At 41.4% G+C, this 23,903-nt stretch overlaps 1 protein-coding gene and 1 long non-coding RNA gene across 3 annotated transcripts in view; one reads left to right on the top strand and one right to left on the bottom strand.

Annotated features, from left to right (window-relative positions):
* LOC135339521 (dynein axonemal heavy chain 10-like) overlaps window positions 1–23,903 on the top strand; it is a 36,546-nt gene that overhangs the window by 11,129 nt on the left and 1,514 nt on the right. The window contains exons 24-59 of the mRNA XM_064535651.1: window positions 225–371; window positions 489–565; window positions 782–950; window positions 1,571–1,671; window positions 9,378–9,696; window positions 9,930–10,082; window positions 10,222–10,410; window positions 10,849–11,187; window positions 11,508–11,626; window positions 11,845–12,139; window positions 12,390–12,647; window positions 12,935–13,242; window positions 13,442–13,658; window positions 13,907–14,015; window positions 14,292–14,470; window positions 14,602–14,740; window positions 15,020–15,327; window positions 15,698–15,814; window positions 15,996–16,277; window positions 16,512–16,877; window positions 17,038–17,451; window positions 17,562–17,677; window positions 17,887–18,052; window positions 18,220–18,372; window positions 18,495–19,282; window positions 19,454–19,633; window positions 19,909–20,038; window positions 20,140–20,304; window positions 20,493–20,601; window positions 20,687–20,790; window positions 20,876–21,031; window positions 21,251–21,589; window positions 21,876–22,064; window positions 22,569–22,748; window positions 23,012–23,518; window positions 23,666–23,815. Of these exons, the coding sequence (XP_064391721.1) occupies window positions 225–371; window positions 489–565; window positions 782–950; window positions 1,571–1,671; window positions 9,378–9,696; window positions 9,930–10,082; window positions 10,222–10,410; window positions 10,849–11,187; window positions 11,508–11,626; window positions 11,845–12,139; window positions 12,390–12,647; window positions 12,935–13,242; window positions 13,442–13,658; window positions 13,907–14,015; window positions 14,292–14,470; window positions 14,602–14,740; window positions 15,020–15,327; window positions 15,698–15,814; window positions 15,996–16,277; window positions 16,512–16,877; window positions 17,038–17,451; window positions 17,562–17,677; window positions 17,887–18,052; window positions 18,220–18,372; window positions 18,495–19,282; window positions 19,454–19,633; window positions 19,909–20,038; window positions 20,140–20,304; window positions 20,493–20,601; window positions 20,687–20,790; window positions 20,876–21,031; window positions 21,251–21,589; window positions 21,876–22,064; window positions 22,569–22,748; window positions 23,012–23,518; window positions 23,666–23,815 (8,037 nt within the window). The remainder of the gene's footprint in view (window positions 1–224; window positions 372–488; window positions 566–781; window positions 951–1,570; window positions 1,672–9,377; window positions 9,697–9,929; window positions 10,083–10,221; window positions 10,411–10,848; window positions 11,188–11,507; window positions 11,627–11,844; window positions 12,140–12,389; window positions 12,648–12,934; window positions 13,243–13,441; window positions 13,659–13,906; window positions 14,016–14,291; window positions 14,471–14,601; window positions 14,741–15,019; window positions 15,328–15,697; window positions 15,815–15,995; window positions 16,278–16,511; window positions 16,878–17,037; window positions 17,452–17,561; window positions 17,678–17,886; window positions 18,053–18,219; window positions 18,373–18,494; window positions 19,283–19,453; window positions 19,634–19,908; window positions 20,039–20,139; window positions 20,305–20,492; window positions 20,602–20,686; window positions 20,791–20,875; window positions 21,032–21,250; window positions 21,590–21,875; window positions 22,065–22,568; window positions 22,749–23,011; window positions 23,519–23,665; window positions 23,816–23,903) is intronic.
* LOC135339537 (uncharacterized) lies at window positions 3,688–7,648 on the bottom strand. Of its 2 annotated transcripts, none has more exons than XR_010396017.1 (3): window positions 7,151–7,648; window positions 3,939–7,083; window positions 3,688–3,883 (listed from the first exon to the last, which is right to left on the bottom strand). It is a non-coding gene; the product is annotated as an uncharacterized LOC135339537 (long non-coding RNA). The 2 variants fall into 2 exon arrangements; XR_010396016.1 differs by having other exon boundaries at window positions 3,688–3,805.

Below are 23,903 nucleotides of genomic sequence, written 5' to 3'. Positions count from 1 at the left end.
ATAATGGGAAAATTTGGCAAGTATTTATAGTTGGTAAATGAGCCATTTAAAACTGTTTTTTTTATTTGACGTCTCAAGTGTGTGGCTACTTTGGCAATGTCATTGTGTAAAATTCGCCAAATAGCCAAATTTTCTCGTTGTACGATAGATATCAAAGAACATTAATTTGTATTGCAAATCGCTTAGTGTGTGTTATGTTTATTTTGTTCTATTTGTCTCCACAGATGTTTGACAACATAGCCAAGCTTCGGTTTGATCAGGGCTCGTCTGGTGAACCACTGGCCAATGCCATGATCTCTGGTGAGGGGGAGATGATGGAGTATAGACAAGGAGTGGTTGCAGAGGGCAAGGTAGAGGACTGGATGACTCAGGTATGTATATACAGTGTATATAATTATAGGAAGAATACTGGGTTGGTTGGTAGTTGATTGAATACTGACTTATTGAGTTACGTATGGAGATGGTCTTGCAACACTGTATAACTGTAGGTGCTGAATGAGATGAGGCGGACCAACCAGCTCATCACAAAGGAAGCCATCTTCACCTATACTCACAAGAAATCAAGGTGTGTGTGGGTGGGTGTGTGTGTGTGTGTGTTCTGATGAACTTGACAATTATAATGCTTGCTGTACGTAGCACAGCATAAAAATGTATATTGTAGTTTCTGTAGCTATAGTAGCTACAGTGTTGTTCGTAGAACGTCAAGTAGTGTAAAAATTCTAGTTAAGAGGTACATTGCTTCCATTTTACCATTTGTACACTGCCCCTCCTCCTCCATCAGAGTGGAGTGGATGTACGACTACCAGGGCATGGTGGTGCTGGCCACCAACCAGGTGTGGTGGACCTGGGAGGTAGAAGATGTATTCAGTAAGGTCAAGAAGGGAGACAAGATGGCCATGAAAAACTACGCCAAGAAACTGCACACACAGATTGATGATCTTGTCGTACAGGTAGGTACACCCCATGCATGTGTACCCCATGCATGTGTACCCCATGCATGTATACCTCACGCATGTATACCTCACGCATGTATACCTCACGCATGTATACCCCATGCATGTATACCCCATGCATGTATACCCCATGCATGTATACCCCATGCATGTATACCCCATGCATGTATACCCCATGCATGTATACCCCACGCATGCTGTTCAGATTCTGCAAGCTGTATAATTGTATAATATAATAATTTTATTATGTGCAGTATAAATGAGGCTATTAGTTCAATGATTACCGTGCATCGTTTCAAATATAGTATGAACTACCTGTATAGAGGGTAATTTTCATGGGGCAAAATATTCATGGTTTTCGTGGCTGAAGGTCTGACCATGACCCACAAATGAAGCGACCTTGCCGACCTTTACCTGCAGTGCAAGCAGCAACCACGAAAATATTATCCACGAAATGACTCAATATTGCTCATCCACGAATATTTTGCCCCCCAAAAATTACCCGCATGTATATAGGTGCCGTTCATGTGCATGTACATTTTGCAAACTTTTGATTCAAGAGTACTGCATGTGCTTGTGTGTGGTTGTGTTCTTATTCTCTGTACTTGTGTGTACAGGTTCGCTCTCAATTGAGTAAGAACGATCGTAAGAAGTTCAACAGTGTGCTCATTGTGGACGTGCACAATAGAGACATCATTGATAGATTTGTGAGGGACAGGTAAGCCTCTATAATGTGTGGGGATGTGTGTATGTGTGGGTGTGGGTGTGTGAGTGTGTGGGTGTGTGAGTGTGTGTGTGGATGTGTGCATACAGGGTCTGATTTCAAAAGGAAAACTTGCTTTCTGTAGCTCCTCCTATACTTACTTACATAATGAAAGCACCCTGCGAGTGCTGATGCTTCGGTGGAGGTGCAAAAGCTACATAACCTAGCTTTTACACACACATTGTCACGATCAACTTTAATTTTGCTGCATGTAACAGATTGCAGTTATGTTCTCGTCTGATTTCTTGTTCCCATGCTTTTTGGTGTTTCCCCTGGCCAATCCTAGCAATTTTTCACATTGCAAATGTTTTTCTAGTCGGATATATATATGCAGCAGAGCATGTACCTGCAATTTGTTTAAAATATTCTCAACAAACATTGTTCATGACACTGCATGCATGCATGACATACTTGCCATAGATCTATAAGTGTCAGATTGTACCATATCATATGATACCTGTATAATATTATACTCTTAGATCCCACTTGAGTGTATTTGCTTATGTTGCTATGTGCTCTATTTCTAATAGAGCACCTGACAACATGCTCTATATAGACACAGTGTCTAACTCATTTAGATATTAGTGCGCTTGCGCAAATCGCTTGACTACAATACAATTACTTGACAACGGAATACTAGGTATACTAAGTCCCATAGTATATAAATACTAGCCTCCTTCACAAGGCCTCAAAAAGGAGGCCTGCTACTGACTGTTTGCGCATGCGCAAAATTATTGGATAATTTCCTCGTAATGTTTCCCATTAAACCCCGAAAAATATCCTGAATAACATATACACACAAAGAATACTACATACACAGAGCTATATAGCTAGCTAGCTAGCTAGAGACAGAGCTGTACGTTTGGTTACAGCAGCTATTTCTTCTAAATAGAGTCTACATGTAGACTTTCACCAAGGTTAGTGTCAGATGGGCGTGGCCTGTCCATACAGGCTATTGTCAGCCTTCCCTCCGTTCAGACGATTGTCGTCCACACGGTTGCAGGCTGTGAGTTCTTTGTTAACATAGCAGGCTAGGGGGTAGCTATTAGAATGCTATCACAGGAGCTAAAAACCTTCACAATCGCACTTCTATCCACTTTCTTCAATCCACTTCTGTTCGTTGTGACGTCATTGTTTTACTGAGCATTATACGATAATATCCGGAGTTCCCAGTTTCTGGGGATTATGTGGCGCATGCGCAAACAGTCGATACCAGGCCCTCTCTTCGAGGAAGAGCGGCCTGGGATCGAGGCTAATAGTATACCTGCTCTGAGGCACTTTTCCCATGTACTTCCCATGTACTTCCCATGTACATGTAGATCTTATCAACTAGTATCTAATAAATGCCTTTGGCTATTGAATACAATACTAGTGAAGATCATACAATACAGCTATCTGACATGATTGCTATCAAATATGCAGTACACAACAACTTATAAGCATGCATGCAATAAAAAAAAATACAAATAATAATAATTGTCTGTATAAATGTCATTGTATTGCAGGTTTTCTGGGGATTTGTTTTCTTATACGCATTCAAGTTGTATAACTTGAGTATTGGCTTGAATTGGCTTGAGTTTTTGCAAGCTGTTCCTTTTTAGCTACACTGAGAAACAAATAGTTGTAGGCTTGGGTAGGTGTAGCAGAATGTTTCTTGCAAGAGAGCTTGTTTATAGACTCTAGGTATGGGTGAGCTAATAGGTTCAGGCTAACTACATGTATAGTTCATCCATACAGGGGCAACTTGAGTGTTCAGAACTCTTTCAGCATGTTCAGCATGAGTAATACTTGACGAATAATACTAAGGCTTTGATTTAAAAAAATGTTTTGCCTTAGGTAATGTTTTGTTTAGCCAATGAAAAGTAGGATCTAAATGGGTTAGAGCATGTGCATTCGGTATCTATGGTTACAGTGTCCCCTCGGGATTTGGGACACTAGATAACACATAGATATCTCATGCACATGATCTAACCATTGCATAAATCTCTTATGTTTGCTTTTGTACTTATAATAAGCATTGATTTCAATAAACAACACATTATGTAACAGTTTACTGTGTCCTTCGTCTTTCCTTTACTTTATCAGTGTGCTGTATGCATGTACATGTATATAATGATAATATAATTATGTTAAGAAATAAATCATTTTTGCCTCACCACAGCAGCATCTGTGATGTATGCATGTATATAATTATGTTAAGAAATAAATCATTTTTGCCTCACCACAGCAGCACACTTTGTTGCCCCACCAGCATCCATATCCATAGTCAGACCAGTGAAGAGTACCTATGTAGCACTGATGATTGGGACAATCCCTACTACATTTTCCGTTACAGGATGGTGCCGTTCCAATTATTCTTCCATTTCCATGGTTTGCTGACTGGCAATGCCCACTGCAACTGGCCGCCATTGCCATGGCGAGTGAATCTTTGAGGCTTTGCGACCTAGCTTCAAAGTTAGATGTGTGACTCTGCTCTATTGCTTTCTGATTGAGGCTTTGCAGCTCAGCTTCAGAGTTGGATGTATCATGCTGCTCCTTGGCTTTTTGATCGAAAACGTTCATCAGATCAATGAATTCTGCATCCATAGTGTCATCTTGTTGAGACTGAGAGTCAGCTACAGCAGCTGAGCAGCTCAAAGCAAGCAAAGCAAAAAACACAATCATTTCCATGGCCTCTTGAAGCAGATTGATCTTTCCTATAATTATGTCCCAACGACTTCCTTATATATGCACTGCATGCATGTGCATTTTAACCACATTGTATATTCCCCGTGAAAGTATCTGCAATGAACAAGGTTTCTTTCTTATAATTATTATATATACTCTTGTATATATATATCACTGTAAAAACAAGTCTGTTACCGTGACACACGTGTAGTGTGGTACTTCCATACATTGTAAAAACAAGTCTGTTACCGTGACACACGTGTAGTGTGGTACTTCCATACATTGTAAAAACAAGTCTGTTACCGTGACACACGTGTAGTGTGGCACTTCCATACACTGTAAAAACAAGTCTGTTACCGTGACACACGTGTAGTGTGATACTTCCATACACTGTAAAAACAAGTCTGTTACCGTGACACACGTGTAGTGTGGTACTTCCATACACTGTAAAAACAAGTCTGTTACCGTGACACACGTGTAGTGTGGTACTTCCATACACTGTAAAAACAAGTCTGTTACCGTGACACACGTGTAGTGTGGTACTTCCATACACTGTAAAAACAAGTCTGTTACCGTGACACACGTGTAGTGTGGTACTTCCATACACTGTAAAAACAAGTCTGTTACCGTGACACACGTGTAGTGTGATACTTCCATACATTGTAAAAACAAGTCTGTTACCGTGACACACGTGTAGTGTGGTACTTCCATACATTGTAAAAACAAGTCTGTTACCGTGACACACATGTCGGCTAAATACTAAATGTCAAATCGGCACATTAGTGAGTACATGCGTCCTATTTTAGCACGCTGGTATCACTTTAACTCATGTGTATGTGTGTGGGTTATATGGGTGCTAATTGACCCAACGTGGGTGCTTGTTTCCCCTGGCCAATCCTAGCAATTTTTCACATTGCAAATGTTTTTCTAGTTGGATATATATATGCAGCAGAGCATGTACCTGCAATTTGTTTAAAATATTCTCAACAAACATTGTTCATGACACTGCATGCATGGCATGACATACTTGCCATAGATCTATAAGTGTCGGATTGTACCATATCATATGATACCTGTATAATATTATACTCTTAGATCCCACTTGAGTGTATTTGCTTATGTTGCTATGTGCTCTATTTCTAATAGAGCACCTGACAACATGCTCTATATAATAGTTAGACACAGTGTCTAACTCATTTAGATATTAGTGCACTTGCGCAAATCGCTTGACTACAATACAATTACTTGACAACGGAATACTAGGTATACTAAGTCCCATAGTATACTAGCCTCCTTCACAAGGCCTCAAAAAGGAGGCCTGCTACTGACTGTTTGCGCATGCGCAAAATTATTGGATAATTTCCCCGTAATGTTTCCCATTAAACCCCGAAAAATATCCTGAATAACATATACACACAAAGAATACTACATACACAGAGCTATATAGCTAGCTAGCTAACTAGAGACAGAGCTGTACGTTTGGTTACAGCAGCTATTTCTTCTAATAGAGTCTACATGTAGACTTTCACCTAGGTTAGTGTCAGATGGGCGTGGCCTGTCCATATAGGCTATTGTCAGCCTTCCCTCCGTTCAGACGATTGTCGTCCACACAGTTGCAGGCTGTGAGTCCTTTGTTAACATAGCAGGCTAGGGGGTAGCTATTAGAATGCTATCACAGGAGCTAGAAACCTTCACAATCGCACTTCTATCCACTTTCTTCAATCCACTTCTGTTCGTTGTGACGTCATTGTTTTACTGAGCATTATACGATAATATCCGGAGTCCCCAGTTTCTGGGGATTATGTGGCGCATGCGCAAACAGTCGATACCAGGCCCTCTCTTTGAGGAAGAGCGGCCTGCGATCGAGGCTAATAGTATACCTGCTCTGAGGCACTTTTCCCATGTACTTCCCATGTACTTCCCATGTACATGTAGATCTTATCAACTAGTGTCTAATAAATGCCTTTGGCTATTGAATACAATACTAGTGAAGATCATACAATACAGCTATCTGACATGATTGCTATTAAATATGCAGTACACAACAACTTATAAGCATGCATGCAATAAAAAAAAAAATACAAATAATAATAATTGTCTGTATAAATGTCATTGTATTGCAGGTTTTCTGGGGATTTGTTTTCTTATACGCATTCAAGTTGTATAACTTGAGTATTGGCTTAAATTGGCTTGAGTTTTTGCAAGCTGTTCCTTTTTGGCTACACTGAGAAACAAATAGTTGTAGGGCTTGTGTATAGGTGTAGCAGAATGTTTCTTGCAAGAGAGCTTGTTTATAGACTCTAGGTATGGGTGAGCTAATAGGTTCAGGCTAACTACATGTATAGTTCATCCATACAGGGGCAACTTGAGTGTTCAGAACTCTTTCAGCATGTTCAGCATGAGTAAAACTTGACGAATAATACTAAGGCTTTGATTTAAAAAAATGTTTTGCCTTAGGTAATGTTTTGTTTAGCCAATGAAAAGTAGGATCTAAATGGGTTAGAGCATGTGCATTCGGTATCTATGGTTATAGTGTCCCCTCGGGATTTGGGACACTATAACACATAGATATCTCATGCACATGATCTAACCATTACATAAATCTCTTATGTTTGCTTTTGTACTTATTGATTTCTAATAAACAACACATTATGTAACAGTTTACTGTGTCCTTCGTCTTTCCTTTACTTTATCAGTGTGCTGTATGCATGTACATGTATATAATGATAATATAATTATGTTAAGAAATAAATCATTTTTGCCTCACCACAGCAGCACACTTTGTTGCCCCACCAGCATCCCGCTCCATAGTCAGACCAGTGAAGAGTACCTATGTAGCACTGACGATGGGGACAATCAACACTACATTTTCCGCCACAGAATGGTGCCGTTCCAATTATTACTCCATCTCCATGGTTTGCTGACCGGCAATGCCCAGTGCAACTGTCCGCCATTGCCTTGGCGAGTGAATCTTTGAGGCTTTGCGACCTAGCTTCAAAGTTAGATGTGTGACTCTGCTCTATTGCTTTCTGATTGAGGCTTTGCAGCTCAGCTTCAGAGTTGGATGTATCATGCTGCTCCTTGGCTTTTTGATCGAAAACGTTCATCAGAGCAATGAATTCTGCATCCATAGTGTCATCTTGTTGAGACTGAGAGTCAGCTACAGCAGCTGAGCAGCTCAAAGCAAGTAAAGCAAAAAACACAATCATTTCCATGGCCTCTTGAAGCAGATTGATCTTTCCTATAATTATGTCCCAACGACTTCCTTATATATGCACAGCATGCATGTGCATTTTAACCACATTGTATATTCCCCGTGAAAGTATCTGCAATGAACAAGGTTTCTTTCTTATAATTATTATATATACTCTTGTATATATGTAAAAACAAGTCTGTTACTGTGACACATGTGTAGTGTGGTACTTCCATACACCGTAAAAACAAGTCTGTTACCGTGACACACGTGTAGTGTGGTACTTCCATACACTGTAAAAACAAGTCTGTTACTGTGACACACGTGTAGTGTGGTACTTCCATACATTGTAAAAACAAGTCTGTTACCGTGACACACGTGTAGTGTGGTACTTCCATACACCGTAAAAACAAGTCTGTTACCGTGACACACGTGTAGTGTGGTACTTCCATACACCGTAAAAACAAGTCTGTTACTGTGACACACGTGTAGTGTGGTACTTCCATACATTGTAAAAACAAGTCTGTTACTGTGACACACGTGTAGTGTGGTACTTCCATACACTGTAAAAACAAGTCTGTTACCGTGACACACGTGTAGTGTGGTACTTCCATACACTGTAAAAACAAGTCTGTTACTGTGACACACGTGTAGTGTGGTACTTCCATACATTGTAAAAACAAGTCTGTTACTGTGACACACGTGTAGTGTGGTACTTCCATACATTGTAAAAACAAGTCTGTTACCGTGACACACATGTGTATGGTACTTCCATACACTGTAAAAACAAGTCTGTTATCGTGACACACATGTCGGCTAAATACTAAATGTCAAATCGGCACATTAGTAAGTACATGCGTGCTATTTTAGCACGCTGGTATCACTTTAACTCATTTGTATGTGTGTGGGTTATACGGATGCTAATTAACCCAACGTGTGTTATATAAGCACAGTTGTAATGAAAGCACCGCGGGTGCTGATGCCTCGGTGGAGATGCCAAAGCTACATAACACTAGAGCACTGAAGTGCTAACCCTCGGCTGTTGACATGAATAAATAGATCTACACGTATAAAAACCAAAGGAGTAAAGAAGCAACAACCTAATAGAGACCGGTAAAGGATCACTTCAGCTGCAAATAAAAGAAGTGGAGAGTGGGTAATGATCGACCGTGATTGTTGTTAAAAACGATCGATGCCAACCGTGCAAGTCTAAAATTAATGGCTGCAAGTCAACAGAGCCTTGCAGCTCTCTTCTCATGCACTCTTGCAGCTACCAATAGCTAGCATTCTAGTGCAGAGCTAACTACTAAGTAGAGTAGCAACACTCGGTGAACAAGTTTTGCTACAGACTCTTCTGAAAAGGCTGCAATGGCATTCCAAGTAAGCAAAACTAGGCATAACTTGAGAACGAAGCATTATTTTGCAAATCCACGAATTAAAATCCAAGAAAACATGACTAGAAGCCTATAGAAACTCTTACTTGCACTTCATTGATCCTTGAGTAGCTGTAACTGTTTATACACACACACAGACACAAACACACACTACCGTATACATCGCTTGCGCATGCACACCGAGGCATAATCACATGGCACATGTTAAATTTTTGTCCAACACTAAAGGCTATTGACTTACTGATTTTACATGTATTATAGGTTTGATATTGATATTTGAGATAACAATAGAGTTTTATTAGAGCTACAGAATGGATGCTTTTTTTATTACAAAATTAGCAAAAGTTATGGGCGTTCAAAGAGTTAACATACAGTTTGTGATTGTGTCCCCTTGTGTGTGTGTGCAGTATAATGGAGGCTAGAGAGTTTGAGTGGGAGAGTCAGCTCAGGTTCTACTGGGAGCAGGACAGGGACACGCTCTTAGTGAGACAGTGCACAGGATCGTTTGGGTTTGGATATGAGTACATGGGCCTCAATGGACGTCTTGTGATTACACCTCTAACTGATAGGATCTACCTCACCATTACACAAGCACTGTCCATGCATCTTGGTGGTGCTCCAGCCGGCCCAGCTGGTACAGGCAAAACAGAGACTGTCAAGGACTTGGCCAAGGCTATGGGCCTGCTCTGTGTGGTCACCAACTGTGGTGAAGGTATGGACTTCAAGGTGGGTATATTGTAGGGTCACTATAATTATAGCTGTCTTTTTAGCACATTGATTTCAAAGCCAGCTACAAGTACAGTACATATACAATAACAGCTTAGCTCTGCACTTTTTTTGAGGTTAAATCCCTACTACAGTACGTAATACAGCTTACAGCTTACAGTGTAGCTGGTAAGCTATCTACTACTTTAGATGTACGTATAATTACAGTAAGTACACTGTACTCCCACACACAGGCTGTTGGTAAGATATTCTCAGGGCTGTGTCAGTGTGGAGCATGGGGTTGCTTTGATGAGTTCAACAGAATCGACATCTCTGTATTGTCTGTCATCTCCACTCAAATCAAGACCATTCAGAACGCACTCATCCATAAGCACGTCAAGTTCCAAGTAAGTAGCGTGTGTAAAAAAATTAATATGATCAGGGGCCTCAAAACCATCTAAAATAAACTTTTAGAAATGTATGTATAACCAATCCATTGGTACACTCTGCTGTATATTAAATATTTCATTCCTCTCCTTCCACTAGTTTGAAGGAGTTGAGATCACGATGGACAATAGAGTGGGGATCTTCATCACGATGAATCCTGGCTATGCTGGACGTACAGAGCTACCAGAGAGTGTCAAGGCTCTCTTTAGACCAGTGGTGGTCATTGTACCAGATCTGCAACAGATCTGTGAGATCATGCTCTTCTCGGAGGGGTTCCTCATGGCAAAGGTATGCCATAGCTACTGTATCTATAGTGGTTCACACTACTAGGATATTAGCATTGCCTGTGTATGTACATTAGGACGTTTCCTATCATGGCTTATACGTAGCCTGTAGGTCCCCTTTATTTTGGAGTTAGCTCTGTAACTAGAGTTCTGATGGTCAAAATTCAACGATTTAATGATTTTCTGAAAGCTTAAAAGGAGCTATTTCAGATGGTATGCTTGAATCCCAAATTTGGAATTTCCTATTTTTCTGTGTATGCATGGTCTATGATATTTTGTCAAAAACAGGTAGAAAATAGACTTTTGATTTTAATGCACTATCTGAAAGGCCTCTCTCTAAGCTTTCAGAAAATCACGTTATTTGACCATCGGAATTAAAATTCTGGTCGTTACAAAGATGCTTTATTTAACGTATTTGTTATCCCTGTAATCTCCCCATCAGGTCCTTGCCAAGAAGATGACAGTGCTGTACAAGCTAGCCCAGGGCCAGCTGTCTCGTCAATACCATTATGACTTTGGCCTCAGAGCTCTCAAGGCTGTCTTAGTTATGGCCGGTGAACTAAAGAGAGGATCACCTGATCTCAACGAAGATATGGTGCTCATGAGAGCTCTTCGTGATATGAACTTGCCCAAATTTGTGTTTGAGGATGTCCCTCTATTTCTGGGGCTAATTGGCGACCTATTCCCGGGACTGGACTGCCCTCGCGTCCGTTATCCAAAGTTCAACGATGCAGTAGAGGGTGTTCTAGTGGAGAAGAAGTACATCCTCCTCCCTCATCAGGTGAGGGTAGGCTCAGCCAAAGTAGAGAGTGGTTTATTTATGTGGCCCAATCCCCACAGTGGTTAGTACTGGTGGTATTAGTCACAGGAAACTTAAATAGAAGGAATTAATATTTTGCCTGCTATCTGGCAGTACCTGTATAGCCTATCAGCAAGAATTGTACATGTACACAGTCTTAATTCTGTTTCTAGAGTACATGGCTATACTAGTACTATACGTATTTGTATATAATGTACAGTTGTATAATTACGTATGTGTACTGTACAGGTTTATATTGGGCTGTGTAGTATGTAACTCTGTGAATGGCTCTTCTTGTGCAGGCTGACAAGGTGGTTCAGTTGTATGAGACGATGCTCACACGTCACACCATCATGGTGGTGGGACCCACTGGAGGAGGCAAGTCAGTCGTTATCAACACTCTCGCTCAAGCACAAACAAGGTGAGAGAATACGAACACTTGTATGTAAAGTTCCGAAAACTGTACTGTGTTTGTACATGTAAGTTTAGTTAGCACTTATAAAGAGCTTTCTATACGACAGTACCTACTCATGTTAGGTTTTGGGTACAGTTGTACAGTATGCAACTAATATTTCAACTACAGCTACGTTAGTTTGAGCTGTTTAATACTTTTCAGACGTCCACTTTATACTTATACAGGCTAGGTATGAGCACCAAGATGTACACGCTCAACCCCAAGGCCTGCACTGTAGTGGAGCTGTATGGAATACTAGACCCTGTCACTAGAGACTGGACTGATGGACTCCTCTCTAACATCTTCAGAGAGATTAATAAACCGACTGAGAAAAATGAGCGAAAGTACATTTTGTTTGATGGTGATGTGGATGCACTGTGGGTTGAGAACATGAACTCAGTGATGGATGATAACAGACTCTTGACCCTGGCTAATGGAGAGAGGATCAGACTCCTCAAGCACTGTGCTCTCCTGGTGGAGGTGTGTGTGCAGAAATACTTAGTGACATCCCATAAAATAGACTATTGAACTTGTATATATCATACGTAATAGTAGTGTACTCATCAACCCATGTATCTTGTGCCCTCAGTTATGGTGTTGCATACGTATCATCAGCGTATTGCAAATACTGAAACATCTACAGTATAGACATAGTAGAAATTTTGCCCTATGTAAATATTACAGGTTGGTACTATTCTTATTGTGATGTATTACCTTTCTTTTACTCCAGGTTGGTGATCTCCAGTATGCCAGTCCTGCCACTGTCTCACGCTGTGGTATGGTGTATGTAGACCCTAAGAACCTTGGCTACAAGCCGTTCTGGGAGAGATGGATCAGTAACCTAGTCAACGAAGGAGACAGGAAAGAGTTTATCAAATTATTTGACAAGTATGTGCCTCCGTGCATCTCCCTTATTCTGGAGGGGATCATTGATGGGAGACAAGGGGAGAAACTGCGCTCCATTGTACCTCTATCAAATCTCAACCTGGTCAGTGGATTGCTTATATTATTATAGGGTCCATAGCACTGTACTACTCTGAATTAAAACCCCACTAAGAATATTGACGTTTTTGTGAGACTGTGTATGATGAGCAAATTGTTCGATTGGCTCTTTAATTTTGACGATTACAATTATTGCTATTCATGAAACCTCCGTACACTAATACAGGAATTGGTTGAGCTATAATATTGAAGTGTGCATTACACTATATATGTATATATACGCAGCCTGTTTCTGTGTGGAGTCAACCTCTTATTCGTCTAATGGCCCTCTAGGTGACCCAGTTGTGCTCAGTGTTAGACTCCCTTCTCCCTGCTCGTAATGAGGAGAGCCTAGATAAGGATGGCAATGGGCCCAGTCTAGGAATTGGCGCCTCTGTACTGGAGAGCATCTTCCTTGCTGCTGTTTACTGGTCACTGGGAGCTTCTCTCATTGAGGAGAGTCGGACAAAGTTTGATAGTTTTGTGAAGAAGCTTGCCTCTTTGAATGAGGTGTCTGGAGAAGGTGCTGTGGCAGGTCCAGGGGATGTCCCTACTCATTATCCAACTCTGTACGAGTACTACTTTGATCAGGAGCAAAGCAAGTCAGTGGTACCTTATAAGAGATTGTATGAAATTTCCAAATTCCTGTATACATGTACATGCAAAACACAACCACCTGTGAATGGAGGTTTTAGTGTGTATAGCTGTAGTGTGGTCAAAACCATCTATGGTGTACTCTTAAGTCTTTATAAAAATCGCCACAGAGCTTTTTTTTCATACGTAGTATGATTTCTTCTGTAGATGGGTTCCCTGGCAGGACAAAGTACCTGAGTACATTCACAAGATGGACACAAAGTTCAATGAGATTCTAGTGCCTACTGTCGACACTGTGAGGAACACTTGGCTACTGGAGCTCATGGTCAACATACAAAAACCCGTAGTGCTTGTGGGGGAGACTGGGACCTCTAAAACAGCCACCACTGCGAACTTTTTGAGACAACTTGACTCTGAACAAACAGTGAGAACAGAAGCATAATTTATTTTTATTTTTGTAAGGAACGTACTAAATCTTGAGGGTTTTGGGACAGATATAGATAGCTACCAGTACTAGCCACATACACATGCATGCAGGAAAATTTATAATTGTGATAAGGAAAATATACGTAACTAGTTTTCTTTTCAAAACTTTATTTAGGTTCTCTACTCGTGTTTTCTGAACATTCAATGTACCCAATTCTCTCTCTCTCTCTCTCTCTCTCCATGCAGTTACTGTTGAATGTGAACTTCTCATCTAGAACCACGTCCATGGATGTGCAACGTAACCTGGAGGCCAGCGTAGAGAAGAGGACGAAGGACACCTTTGGACCACCACCAGGTAGCCCACACTGTCCTCTACCTATTGTAGTACATGTATATAAAGGCAGGCCCAGATCTCAGAAAGCTAACTTTTAGTGCGCACACAAAAATCTAAATGCATTCTAGATCTGTATTTCTCTAAGAGCTCTAAATGTATTATTGTTGTTGTTTGATAATTTGCTTATATACCCATTCTACCCTGTGGCAAGGTTGGAACAGATCTAGTTATTTCCTGCATATACCAGTGACTTGCATACTAGCCTCATGTGTGTGTGTACTCTCACTCCATGTGCAGGCAAGAAGCTGCTGGTGTTTGTTGACGATATGAACATGCCTCAAGTGGACACGTACGGCACACAGCAACCCATAGCCCTCCTCAAGCTACTGCTGGAGAAGGGAGGGATGTATGACAGAGGGAAGGACCTCAACTGGAAAAATTTCAAAGAGGTCTTCTTCATTGCAGCTATGGGCAAAGTAAGTCATTCATACGCTCTATAGTAGCTGGTATGTATTACAGTATATAATTATGTAGTCATTGGCATGTTTTATAGTATACAGTGTAGCTTATGTGATAATAACATGATTTGCTGTGTGTTTGTGTGTAGGCTGGTGGTGGTCGCAACATGGTGGACCCTCGTTTCATCTCCCTGTTTAGCGTGTTCAATGTGACCTTCCCCTCGTCTGAGTCCCTCTTCCACATCTACTCCTCTCTCCTCTCAGGACACCTCGAGCCCTTCAATAAAGGTACACTAACTAGTACATTGTACATGCAATGTGTACTACATGTAGTACGCCCACTGTAAACATACGCCCACTCATTAGGCAAGCTTGAAACTGGTAAAGGGTCATAACTCAAATAAACAACTTTTGTATATTGGAACTCTCTATTGAATGTTGCATTCCAGCCTCCCAATTGTACATGTTGAGGATGCATTGTTAGACTACTGCCTTAGACTACTGAAGCAATGCCATACCAACTGCACGCTTTCTTAATTTGAATTATTTTATAATTTTATTTACCAGATATCCAGTCGCTGTCTAAGCCCATCACTACTGCCACAATGGAACTATACGAGCGCATAGTTCGTGACCTCCCACCTACTCCGTCGAAATTCCACTACATTTTCAATCTTCGAGACTTGTCACGAATCTACCACGGGCTCTCCCAAACACTGCCCGACCATTACGGGACACCTGATAGCATGGTGAGGGTCTGGAGGAACGAGTGCCTCCGTGTCTTCTATGATAGGCTCACCAACGATAAGGACAAGGAGTTGGTTACTGAACATATTAGTGAACTGATACAGGAGCATTTCAGCAGTCATTCTGAGGTATGTAATCTTGATTGATTTTTCATGATTTTCAGAAAGATGCCCTTCAAGTGGTGTATTTAAATCCAAAATTTGGTTGGGGCCATAATTTGTCATTTTTCGGCCTTGAACCATGGGCTATTAACCATGGGCTATTAACCATGGGCTATTATCCATGGTATTTGACGAAATTGGCATATTTTGTATATGAACTTTGATGGTACCATTTGAAAGTTCTCTTTCTAAGCTTTCCGAAAATCATAAAATTGTTGAAATTGGATCTACGGAATTCAAGTTATGCACCACAACAAAAGCTCTCCTTAATAAATTACTGATTGAATGTATACGGATCATGATCACCTATCTCAATGCTTTATCTGTCCATGCACAGGTGGCCCTGAAAGACCCTCTGTTGTATGGTGATTATGGAACAGCTCTCACTCCAGAGCAGCCAAGAGTGTACGAGGACGTGCAGGACTATGATGCAGCAAAGGGATTCTTTGACGAGGTCAGTTAAATGCAATCAAATGCACAATCTTACCTAGCTCATCTGTCAACATACATGTATAGTTTCAAATTTCGTTTAAGAATGGCATTTCTCTTTCAGTAGACTACAGATTGTACAGTATACACATGTAAATTACTACACTGCAAGTATGCGTAAGTTAAAAGACTTCCTTATTCTCCAGATTCTTGAAGAGTACAATGAGCAGCACAAAGCCATGAACTTGGTGTTATTTGACGATGCCTTAGAGCACCTGACACGTATCCACCGTGTGATCCGTATGGACCAAGGCCACGCCCTATTAGTGGGGGTGGGTGGTAGCGGACGACAGAGTCTGGCTCGGCTGGGAGCATTCGCTGCAGGCTGTGAGGTATTTGAGATCACTCTGAGTAGAGGATACGGAGAAGAGGAGTTTAGAGAAGACCTCAAGGCTCTGTACAACAAACTGGGCATCGAGAATAAGAAGGTATTTGTATACGTATTTTATCATAGCACTTGTACAAGAGAGTGATGCCTGGCATGGATATTGGGGTTTACAAGCACAGTCGCAACTACCAGTAGAATGATATGCATACACATGCTTTTTTGAGGGTATACCCCTTCAATATTCGTGATTAGGAAAGTATATAATTATACCAAAAAGAGCATTCCCATGTTAATTTAGCCACGGTATTAAAACGTACTGTCCTTTCGGCTGTAGACTGTGTTCCTCTTCACTGATGGGCACGTGGCTCAGGAAGGCTTCCTAGAGCTCATCAACAACATGCTCACCTCTGGTATGGTACCAGCACTGTTCCCGGATGAAGAGAAAGAAATGATAATCGGACAAGTTCGTGATGAGGCCACTAAACTGGGACTGCCGCCGACTAAAGAGAGCATATGGTCATATTTCATAAAGAAATGTACTAACAATCTTCACATCGTACTGGCTATGTCTCCAGTGGGTGAGATCCTCAAGACTCGCTGCCGTAACTTCCCTGGTCTTGTCAATAATGTCTCCATTGACTGGTTCACTGCATGGCCCAAACAAGCTCTGCATGCTGTGGCCAGTCAGTTCCTTTCAGAGGTACCTATAATTATGTGTCTGTGTGTGTTTGTCTGATTGCTATGTACATTTATGACATAATTATTATTCTGTTGATGTACAAAACTTAGCAAACTGCAAGTTATTAGTGCAATACAGTCAAGTATCATGTACACACGTACCCCCTCACACACACACACAGAATGACCAGATCCCCGGTGCACAGCAGCAGTGCGTGGTAGACCATGTGGTTCACGTTCATCTCTCAGTCAGCAAGTATAGCAAAGACTTCCTACAGAGACTACGTCGTGTGAATCATGTCACACCCAAAAACTACCTAGATTTCATCAGCACATACACAAAACTACTCACAGAAAAAGACAAATTTGTGTTAGACCAGTGTCAGCGTTTAGGAGGTGGTCTCACAAAGCTGATGGAGGCTACTGAGCAGATTAAGGTACTGAATGAGCAACTCAAGGTTCAAAAGGTTGCCGTCAGTCAAAAGTCTGAGGGATGCGAGATACTGCTCAAGGATATCTCTGAGAAGACTGCTCTAGGACAGGAGAAGAAAGAGATGGCTCAGATAAAGAGTGTCGAGATGGAAGAGCAGAATAAGGTAGCATTGAGGTCTATATAGGTGATATCGTAATAATTATGACCAGGAGATTCTTGACAGTTGTATCTAAGCATAATCTTATACTGCCCCCCCCCCTCTCCATGCCACAGGTGATAGCGGTTGAGAAGGCTGATGCTGAAGCTTCCCTGGCTGAAGCATTGCCTGCTCTGGAGGAGGCTAGATTAGCTCTCAGTGACCTGGACAAGAGCGATGTAACTGAGATCAGGTATACACACAAACAACCCTGCACGCGTGATATTGTACCATGAGTTTAGCAAGATAATTTTGACAGTATTCCCTAGTGTACACAAAGGCTTTCATACGTATACGTACATAGTACATGTATGTACAGAGTAGTCCTATGTTGGGAAGTACATAATTGTCTATAATTCTGGTTAATATAATTATACTGAAGGTGCCTTCTTCTGTGCTCAGATCCTTTGCCAAGCCTCCCCCTCAAGTGCAGACAGTGTGTGAGTGTATAGTAGTCATGAGGGGACTCAAGGATCCCAGCTGGAAGACAGCCAAGGGAATGATGGCAGATACCAACTTCCTCAGTTCACTGCAAAACCTTGACGTCGATGGAATCACTCAGGCGCAGGTAAACTGCTGTATTAAGTAGTGCATACAGTATTGTAATTCTTGTTGAATCTGCATGCATACTGCACATGCCCTTTGATATCAAAATTCATTCGTAGAAGGCCTAAATTTTATGTACATACATGCTTGATATCAAGCACAAACTTATAGTTTATTATTTCCTTGCAGGTCAAGAACGCTCAGTTTCGTATGGATGGTATGGACGTGGATTATGCTAAAATGAAGGATATCAGTAAGGCTGGTGGGGGACTGTTCAAGTTTGTCAAGGCTGTGCTCGGCTATTGCAGCGTGGCCAGAGAGATCAAACCAAAGAGAGAAAAGGTCATTCAATAAATACAGCGATAACTATAGTGTTTATAGAACTAGAAGATTGCACCTACACTATACTTTCATGTTTGTACTAAAATGTGGTATTTATTATTTTTCACACTTATTGGTCACAGGTGGCTAAGCTGGAACGTAACTATCAAATGAGCAAACGTGAGCTGGAAAGGATTCAGAAAGAGTTGGCTAGCATTGAGGCAGAGCTATCAGCCCTCAGCAAGCAGTACGAGGAGGCCATGACTGAGAAGATGGCTCTACAAGAAGAGGCTGATCTTATGGAGCGCCGTCTCTTGGCTGCTAGTAAACTCATCTCTGGGCTTAGCTCTGAGAAAGAAAGATGGAAACTGGACTTGGAGGATTTAAAACAGCAACGAATTCGTTTATTGGGTGATTGTCTACTCTCTGCCGCTTTCCTGAGTTACCTGGGTGCCTTCTCCTGGGACTTTAGACACAGTATGCTGGTTGAAGATTGGCAGGAAGATGTAAAGATGAAAGGTATACCTCTAAGTCAGCCGTTTAAACTGGAGAATATGCTCACGAACGACGTCGAGATTAGCAAATGGACGTCAGAATCACTCCCTCCTGATGAGCTCTCTATACAAAATGGTATACTGACCAGTCAAGCCACTCGTTACCCTCTGTGTGTGGACCCTCAACAACAAGCTTATAACTGGATACGTAAGAAAGAAGAGAAAAACAATCTGCGAATTTCCACTTTTAATACGCCTGATTTCCTCAAACAGTTGGAGCTAGCTATCAAGTTTGGGTATCCGTTCATGTTCAAGGATGTTGATGAGTACATCGACCCTGTCATTGACTCGGTGTTGGATAAAAATGTCAAGGGCTCTGGGAACAGACAAACTATCACTCTAGGAGACAAGGAGGTAGACTTTGACCCCAGCTTCAAGTGAGTTCCTCCATGTGTAATGGGGGAAAACTTTCACATATTTGGTGAATTTAAGCCAGTTAGCATATTCCATTTCCATTATGGTTTTGGACACTTCATCCTTTGTTGTACCGTTTTTCTACATTGCATTAAATCTTTATCCATAAGTATTACTTACTGCTATATATGCAGGTTGTACCTGAACTCCAAACTGGGTAACCCCAAGTACACGCCTGCTGTGTTTGGCCGTACAATGATCATCAACTACACGGTCACACTCAAGGGTCTGGAGGACCAACTGCTCAGTGTCATAGTTGGCTTTGAGAAGAAGGAGCTCGAGGAAGCCAGGGAGAGGCTCATCCAGGAAACTAGGTACATACTTACTCAATATAGAATCATTAATACATACTTCCCTTCAATCAGAATTGTTCACCTTTTTGTTCGTAATTTCTTACAAATCACTATTCCGAATCACAGGCTGTATTTGAATTTCTCAGTATTTGCAGTATTAGAACCATTTCTTTTATAGCATTTTGGTCTTTAATGCTTTGATATTGATGCTAGAGTACTTAGATGCACATAGAGTTAGTTCATATTTTCCGTGTCTGGCTTGTGTGTAATGGAGCTCCTCCCTCCCTGGTATGCAGTGAGAACAAGCGTCTGCTCAAGTCTCTGGAGGACACTCTCCTGAGAGAGCTGGCCACCTCCACTGGTAACATGCTGGATAATTCTGAGCTGGTAGCTACACTAGAGGAGACTAAGTCCAAAGCTTCAGAGGTGAGGCCCTATAGCTGCATGTTAATATCAGGGAGTGTAGGTACATACATGTTAAAAGAGGCATATGTAGATTTTAATTTAAAGCTGTTACTTTATTGTAGGTATTTGAGAAGTTGAAGCTGGCTGAGACGACAGCTAAGGAGATTGAGGGTGTGAGGGATGGCTACAGACCAGCAGCTAGGAGAGGAGCTGTACTCTTCTTTGTCCTCTCAGAAATGGCAGCCATTAACTCCATGTATCAGTACTCCCTCAGCTCCTATCTGGATGTGAGTCAGTTGAATAGTGGATGGGGGGATGACATAGCTAACCTGTCTCTCATGTAACTACATTACCAGAGAATGTACAACACTAGCTAATATCTTGTTAAGAAGCTTACTCATTCTACAGTACGTATGTACATAAGCAAACTCACATGCATCTAATTTCCTATTTCTTTTACTAATACTGTGTGCAGGTGTTCAACGTCTCTTTAAAGAAGAGTATGCCTGACACACACTTGCCCAAGAGGCTCAACAACATCATCAACACTCTCACCCTCAATGTCTACAACTATGCATGCACTGGTATGTACGTACAATATGTAACCTTGTATATCTCATCTTTATTTGTCGGTACGTACCTTTACTTTTCTGTGTAACAATCTCACAGGTTTGTTTGAAGTGCACAAGCTGTTGTTCTCATTTGCCATGGCTACCAAGATCCAGGAGGTGGAGAGTTCTCTCAACCATGAGGAACTAGACTTCTTCATCAAGGTCTGGTATACTACATGCATGTATACAGCATTAGCATAACTGTATAGCATGTTAAATGTCCATTTATTGGCATTACTTTACACAGGGTAATATTTCCCTTGAGAAAAGTGCCCGCAGGAAGCCGTATGACTGGCTGCCTGATCAGGGCTGGGAGGATGTCATCAAGCTGTGCTCTATACAGCCTGACATATTTGGCTCCTTGGCTGACGATATTGAGAAGAATGAGAGAGCTTGGAAAGAGGTGAGCACAGTAATTACATTGTGTCGGTTTTTAGCTTTTCAATTGCCTGTAACTGCATGTGTACATACGTAGATAGATTAGTATCACCGTAACAGCAAGCCAAAAGTAATGGTGTTCTACAATTTTCAGTATTATAATTATATTGTCGTACTGTTACGTAATAGTAGTTGAAATCAAATGCTCTCAGTTGATATAGTTACCACGTTTGTCCTCCCTCAGTGGTTTGACCTTGATGCTCCTGAGTCATCACCATTTCCCGGCCGCTACAAGGAGGGACTGTCGGACCTACAGAACCTCATGCTATTGCGTTGCTTCAGAGTGGACAGAGTCTATCGTGCCATCACATTCTTTGTCATGAATCGTATGGGAGAAGAGTACGTAACGCCACCAGTGGTCAGTCTAGAGGGGGTCTTTGATCAGTCAACTCCGTATTCTCCTATTGTGTTCATTCTGAGTGCTGGAGCAGACCCAGCAGGAGAGCTGGGCAAACTGGCTGAGAGTAAGGGCTATGGGGGAAACAGATTCAAGTTCCTGGCCATGGGACAAGGACAGGAGAAGGTATACTTTAATAATTTGTGATAATGTGTGTGTATGTGTACAGGTGTACAATTACAGTGAATCCTGTCTATTGTGCTCACTCTGTTATCAGGTTACCCTCTATAATACAGCCAGGTTAATAGACCCCCAACGTGTTCGTAGTTCAACCTATGTAAGCAGGCCGATTATTTATTTAGTACAGCCACTGTTGGTTTGCCATATACACCATTTTGTGGGTATACCATAGAAAACAGTAGGTATTGTATGAATGTGTATAACACTGCATTACAATGTCACCATTACCCAGGTTGCCCTGCAACTGTTGGAGACAGCCTCCACGAGAGGTCACTGGCTCATGCTACAAAACTGTCATCTGCTCATTCGTTGGCTCAAGGAGTTAGAGAAAGCGCTGGAGCAACTGACCAAGCCCCACCCTGACTTCAGACTCTGGCTAACAACAGCTCCTACACCAGAGTTCCCTATTGGCATTCTCCAGGTACAATCAAACCCTTGCCATAGATGCTGCAATAGCATTGCATGGGTATACTGAGTCAACAAAATGGCACAATGGGGTTTAAATATCTTTCAACACTCATAATTTTTGTATCATTGATCCAATTTCAAAAATTTGCTGATTTTCTAAAAGCTTAGGAAGATACCTTTCAAATGATGTGTTTCAATCCAAAATTTTGTTAGGGCCATAATTTGTCATTTTTCGGCCTTAGACCATGGGCTATATAATCCATGGTATTTGGTCGAAATTGGAAATTCTGTCATCTCTCAGATATGAACATTGATGGTACCATTTGAAAGGTCTCTTTCTAAGCTTTCAGGAAATCATAAAATTAACGTTATTGGACTATCGGAACTAAAGTTATGGGCGTTCAAAATATGCAGAACGTTCTAAGTTTCCCAGTATAAAGGCACTGCAAAGGTTCTATACCTTGCAACAACCATAACTTAATTTTAAATGGTTTATACATTTCTCAATCTTCTACAGCGTTCTCTCAAGGTTGTGACTGAACCACCGAATGGACTGAAGCTCAACTTGAGGAACACATATTTCAAGATACCCTCGTCAGTTCTGAAGGATGCCTGTGAACACACTGCCTTCAAAACTCTAGTCTACACTCTGGCCTTCTTTCATGCTGTGGTGCAGGAGAGGAGGAAATACGGAAGAGTGAGAGCAATAGACATAGTCTGCATGAATGTCTGAGTGATTTGTACATGCTAGTAATAATTATACGTGCCAGTGAGAATGCTGTATGGTGCGTAGTTTTTGAGGATATTTTGTGTGTCAAATTTTCAAGTAGAGCGACATCTTATTGAACACCCAGGAATGTTTGTGATTGAAGTATTCGCTATACAGTATGTACTTCATCCCACGTATCAGCTGCATTACTGCATGGTGTTTGCAATGAGTTATAAGTATAATTTCCACAGATTGGATGGAATGTGTCGTACGATTTCAACGAGTCTGATTTCAGAGTGTGTATGGACATTTTGTGTACGTACTTAAACAAGGCGCACGATAGTGGAGACACAAAGATCCCGTGGGGCTCTCTGAAGTACCTCCTGGGGGAGGTCATGTACGGGGGTAGAGCTATCGACGATTTCGACAGAAGAGTTCTCAGAACGTACATGGACGAATATATGGGAGATTTTATATTTGATACGTTTCAGCCTTTCCATTTCTACCACAACAAAGAAGTGGACTACTATATACCTCCCGATGGTCATAGAGACAGCTATTTAGAGTATATAGATGAGTTGCCACTCACAAACACGCCTGAGGTGTTTGGACTTCATTCAAATGCTGAGATTGGGTATTTCACGAGAGCTGCAAAGGACTTGTGGTCTCAGCTGGTGGAGCTGCAACCCCAGACTGGAGAGTCAGGCAGTGGTATCAGCAGAGAGGAGTTCATTGGGAACATTGCCTCAGATATACAGGTGAGCTCCTCCTATAGTGTAGAGATACTGACTCTCTATTACAATAATTATGCTATGTGTTTTGATTTAGACAACTTAACTGAAAAGAAGCTTTTAAGAGTCCTAAAAATATGTATCCATGTATGAGGGTTTGTTTGTTGCTCACAGGCCAAGTTGCCAGAGCAGTATGAACTGGACGTGATTCGTAAGAAGTTTGGTGAGGTCATCACACCCACTACAGTAGTCCTGCTACAAGAGCTGGAGAGATTCAATAAACTCATCAAGAGAATGGAGGTCTCACTCAGCAGCCTGCAGAAGGTACTACAATTAATAAACCAAACTGTATTGATTGCATATGTATATATGCGTCCCAATTAAAGTAAATATTACGATGATGTTTTAAAAT

This window comes from Halichondria panicea, chromosome 8 (assembly GCF_963675165.1).
Source record: "Halichondria panicea chromosome 8, odHalPani1.1, whole genome shotgun sequence".
Classification (NCBI taxonomy): Eukaryota; Metazoa; Porifera; class Demospongiae; order Suberitida; family Halichondriidae; genus Halichondria; species Halichondria panicea.
Note: the sequence above shows the minus strand (reverse complement) of the source record. Positions and strands in the feature narration are given on the sequence as shown.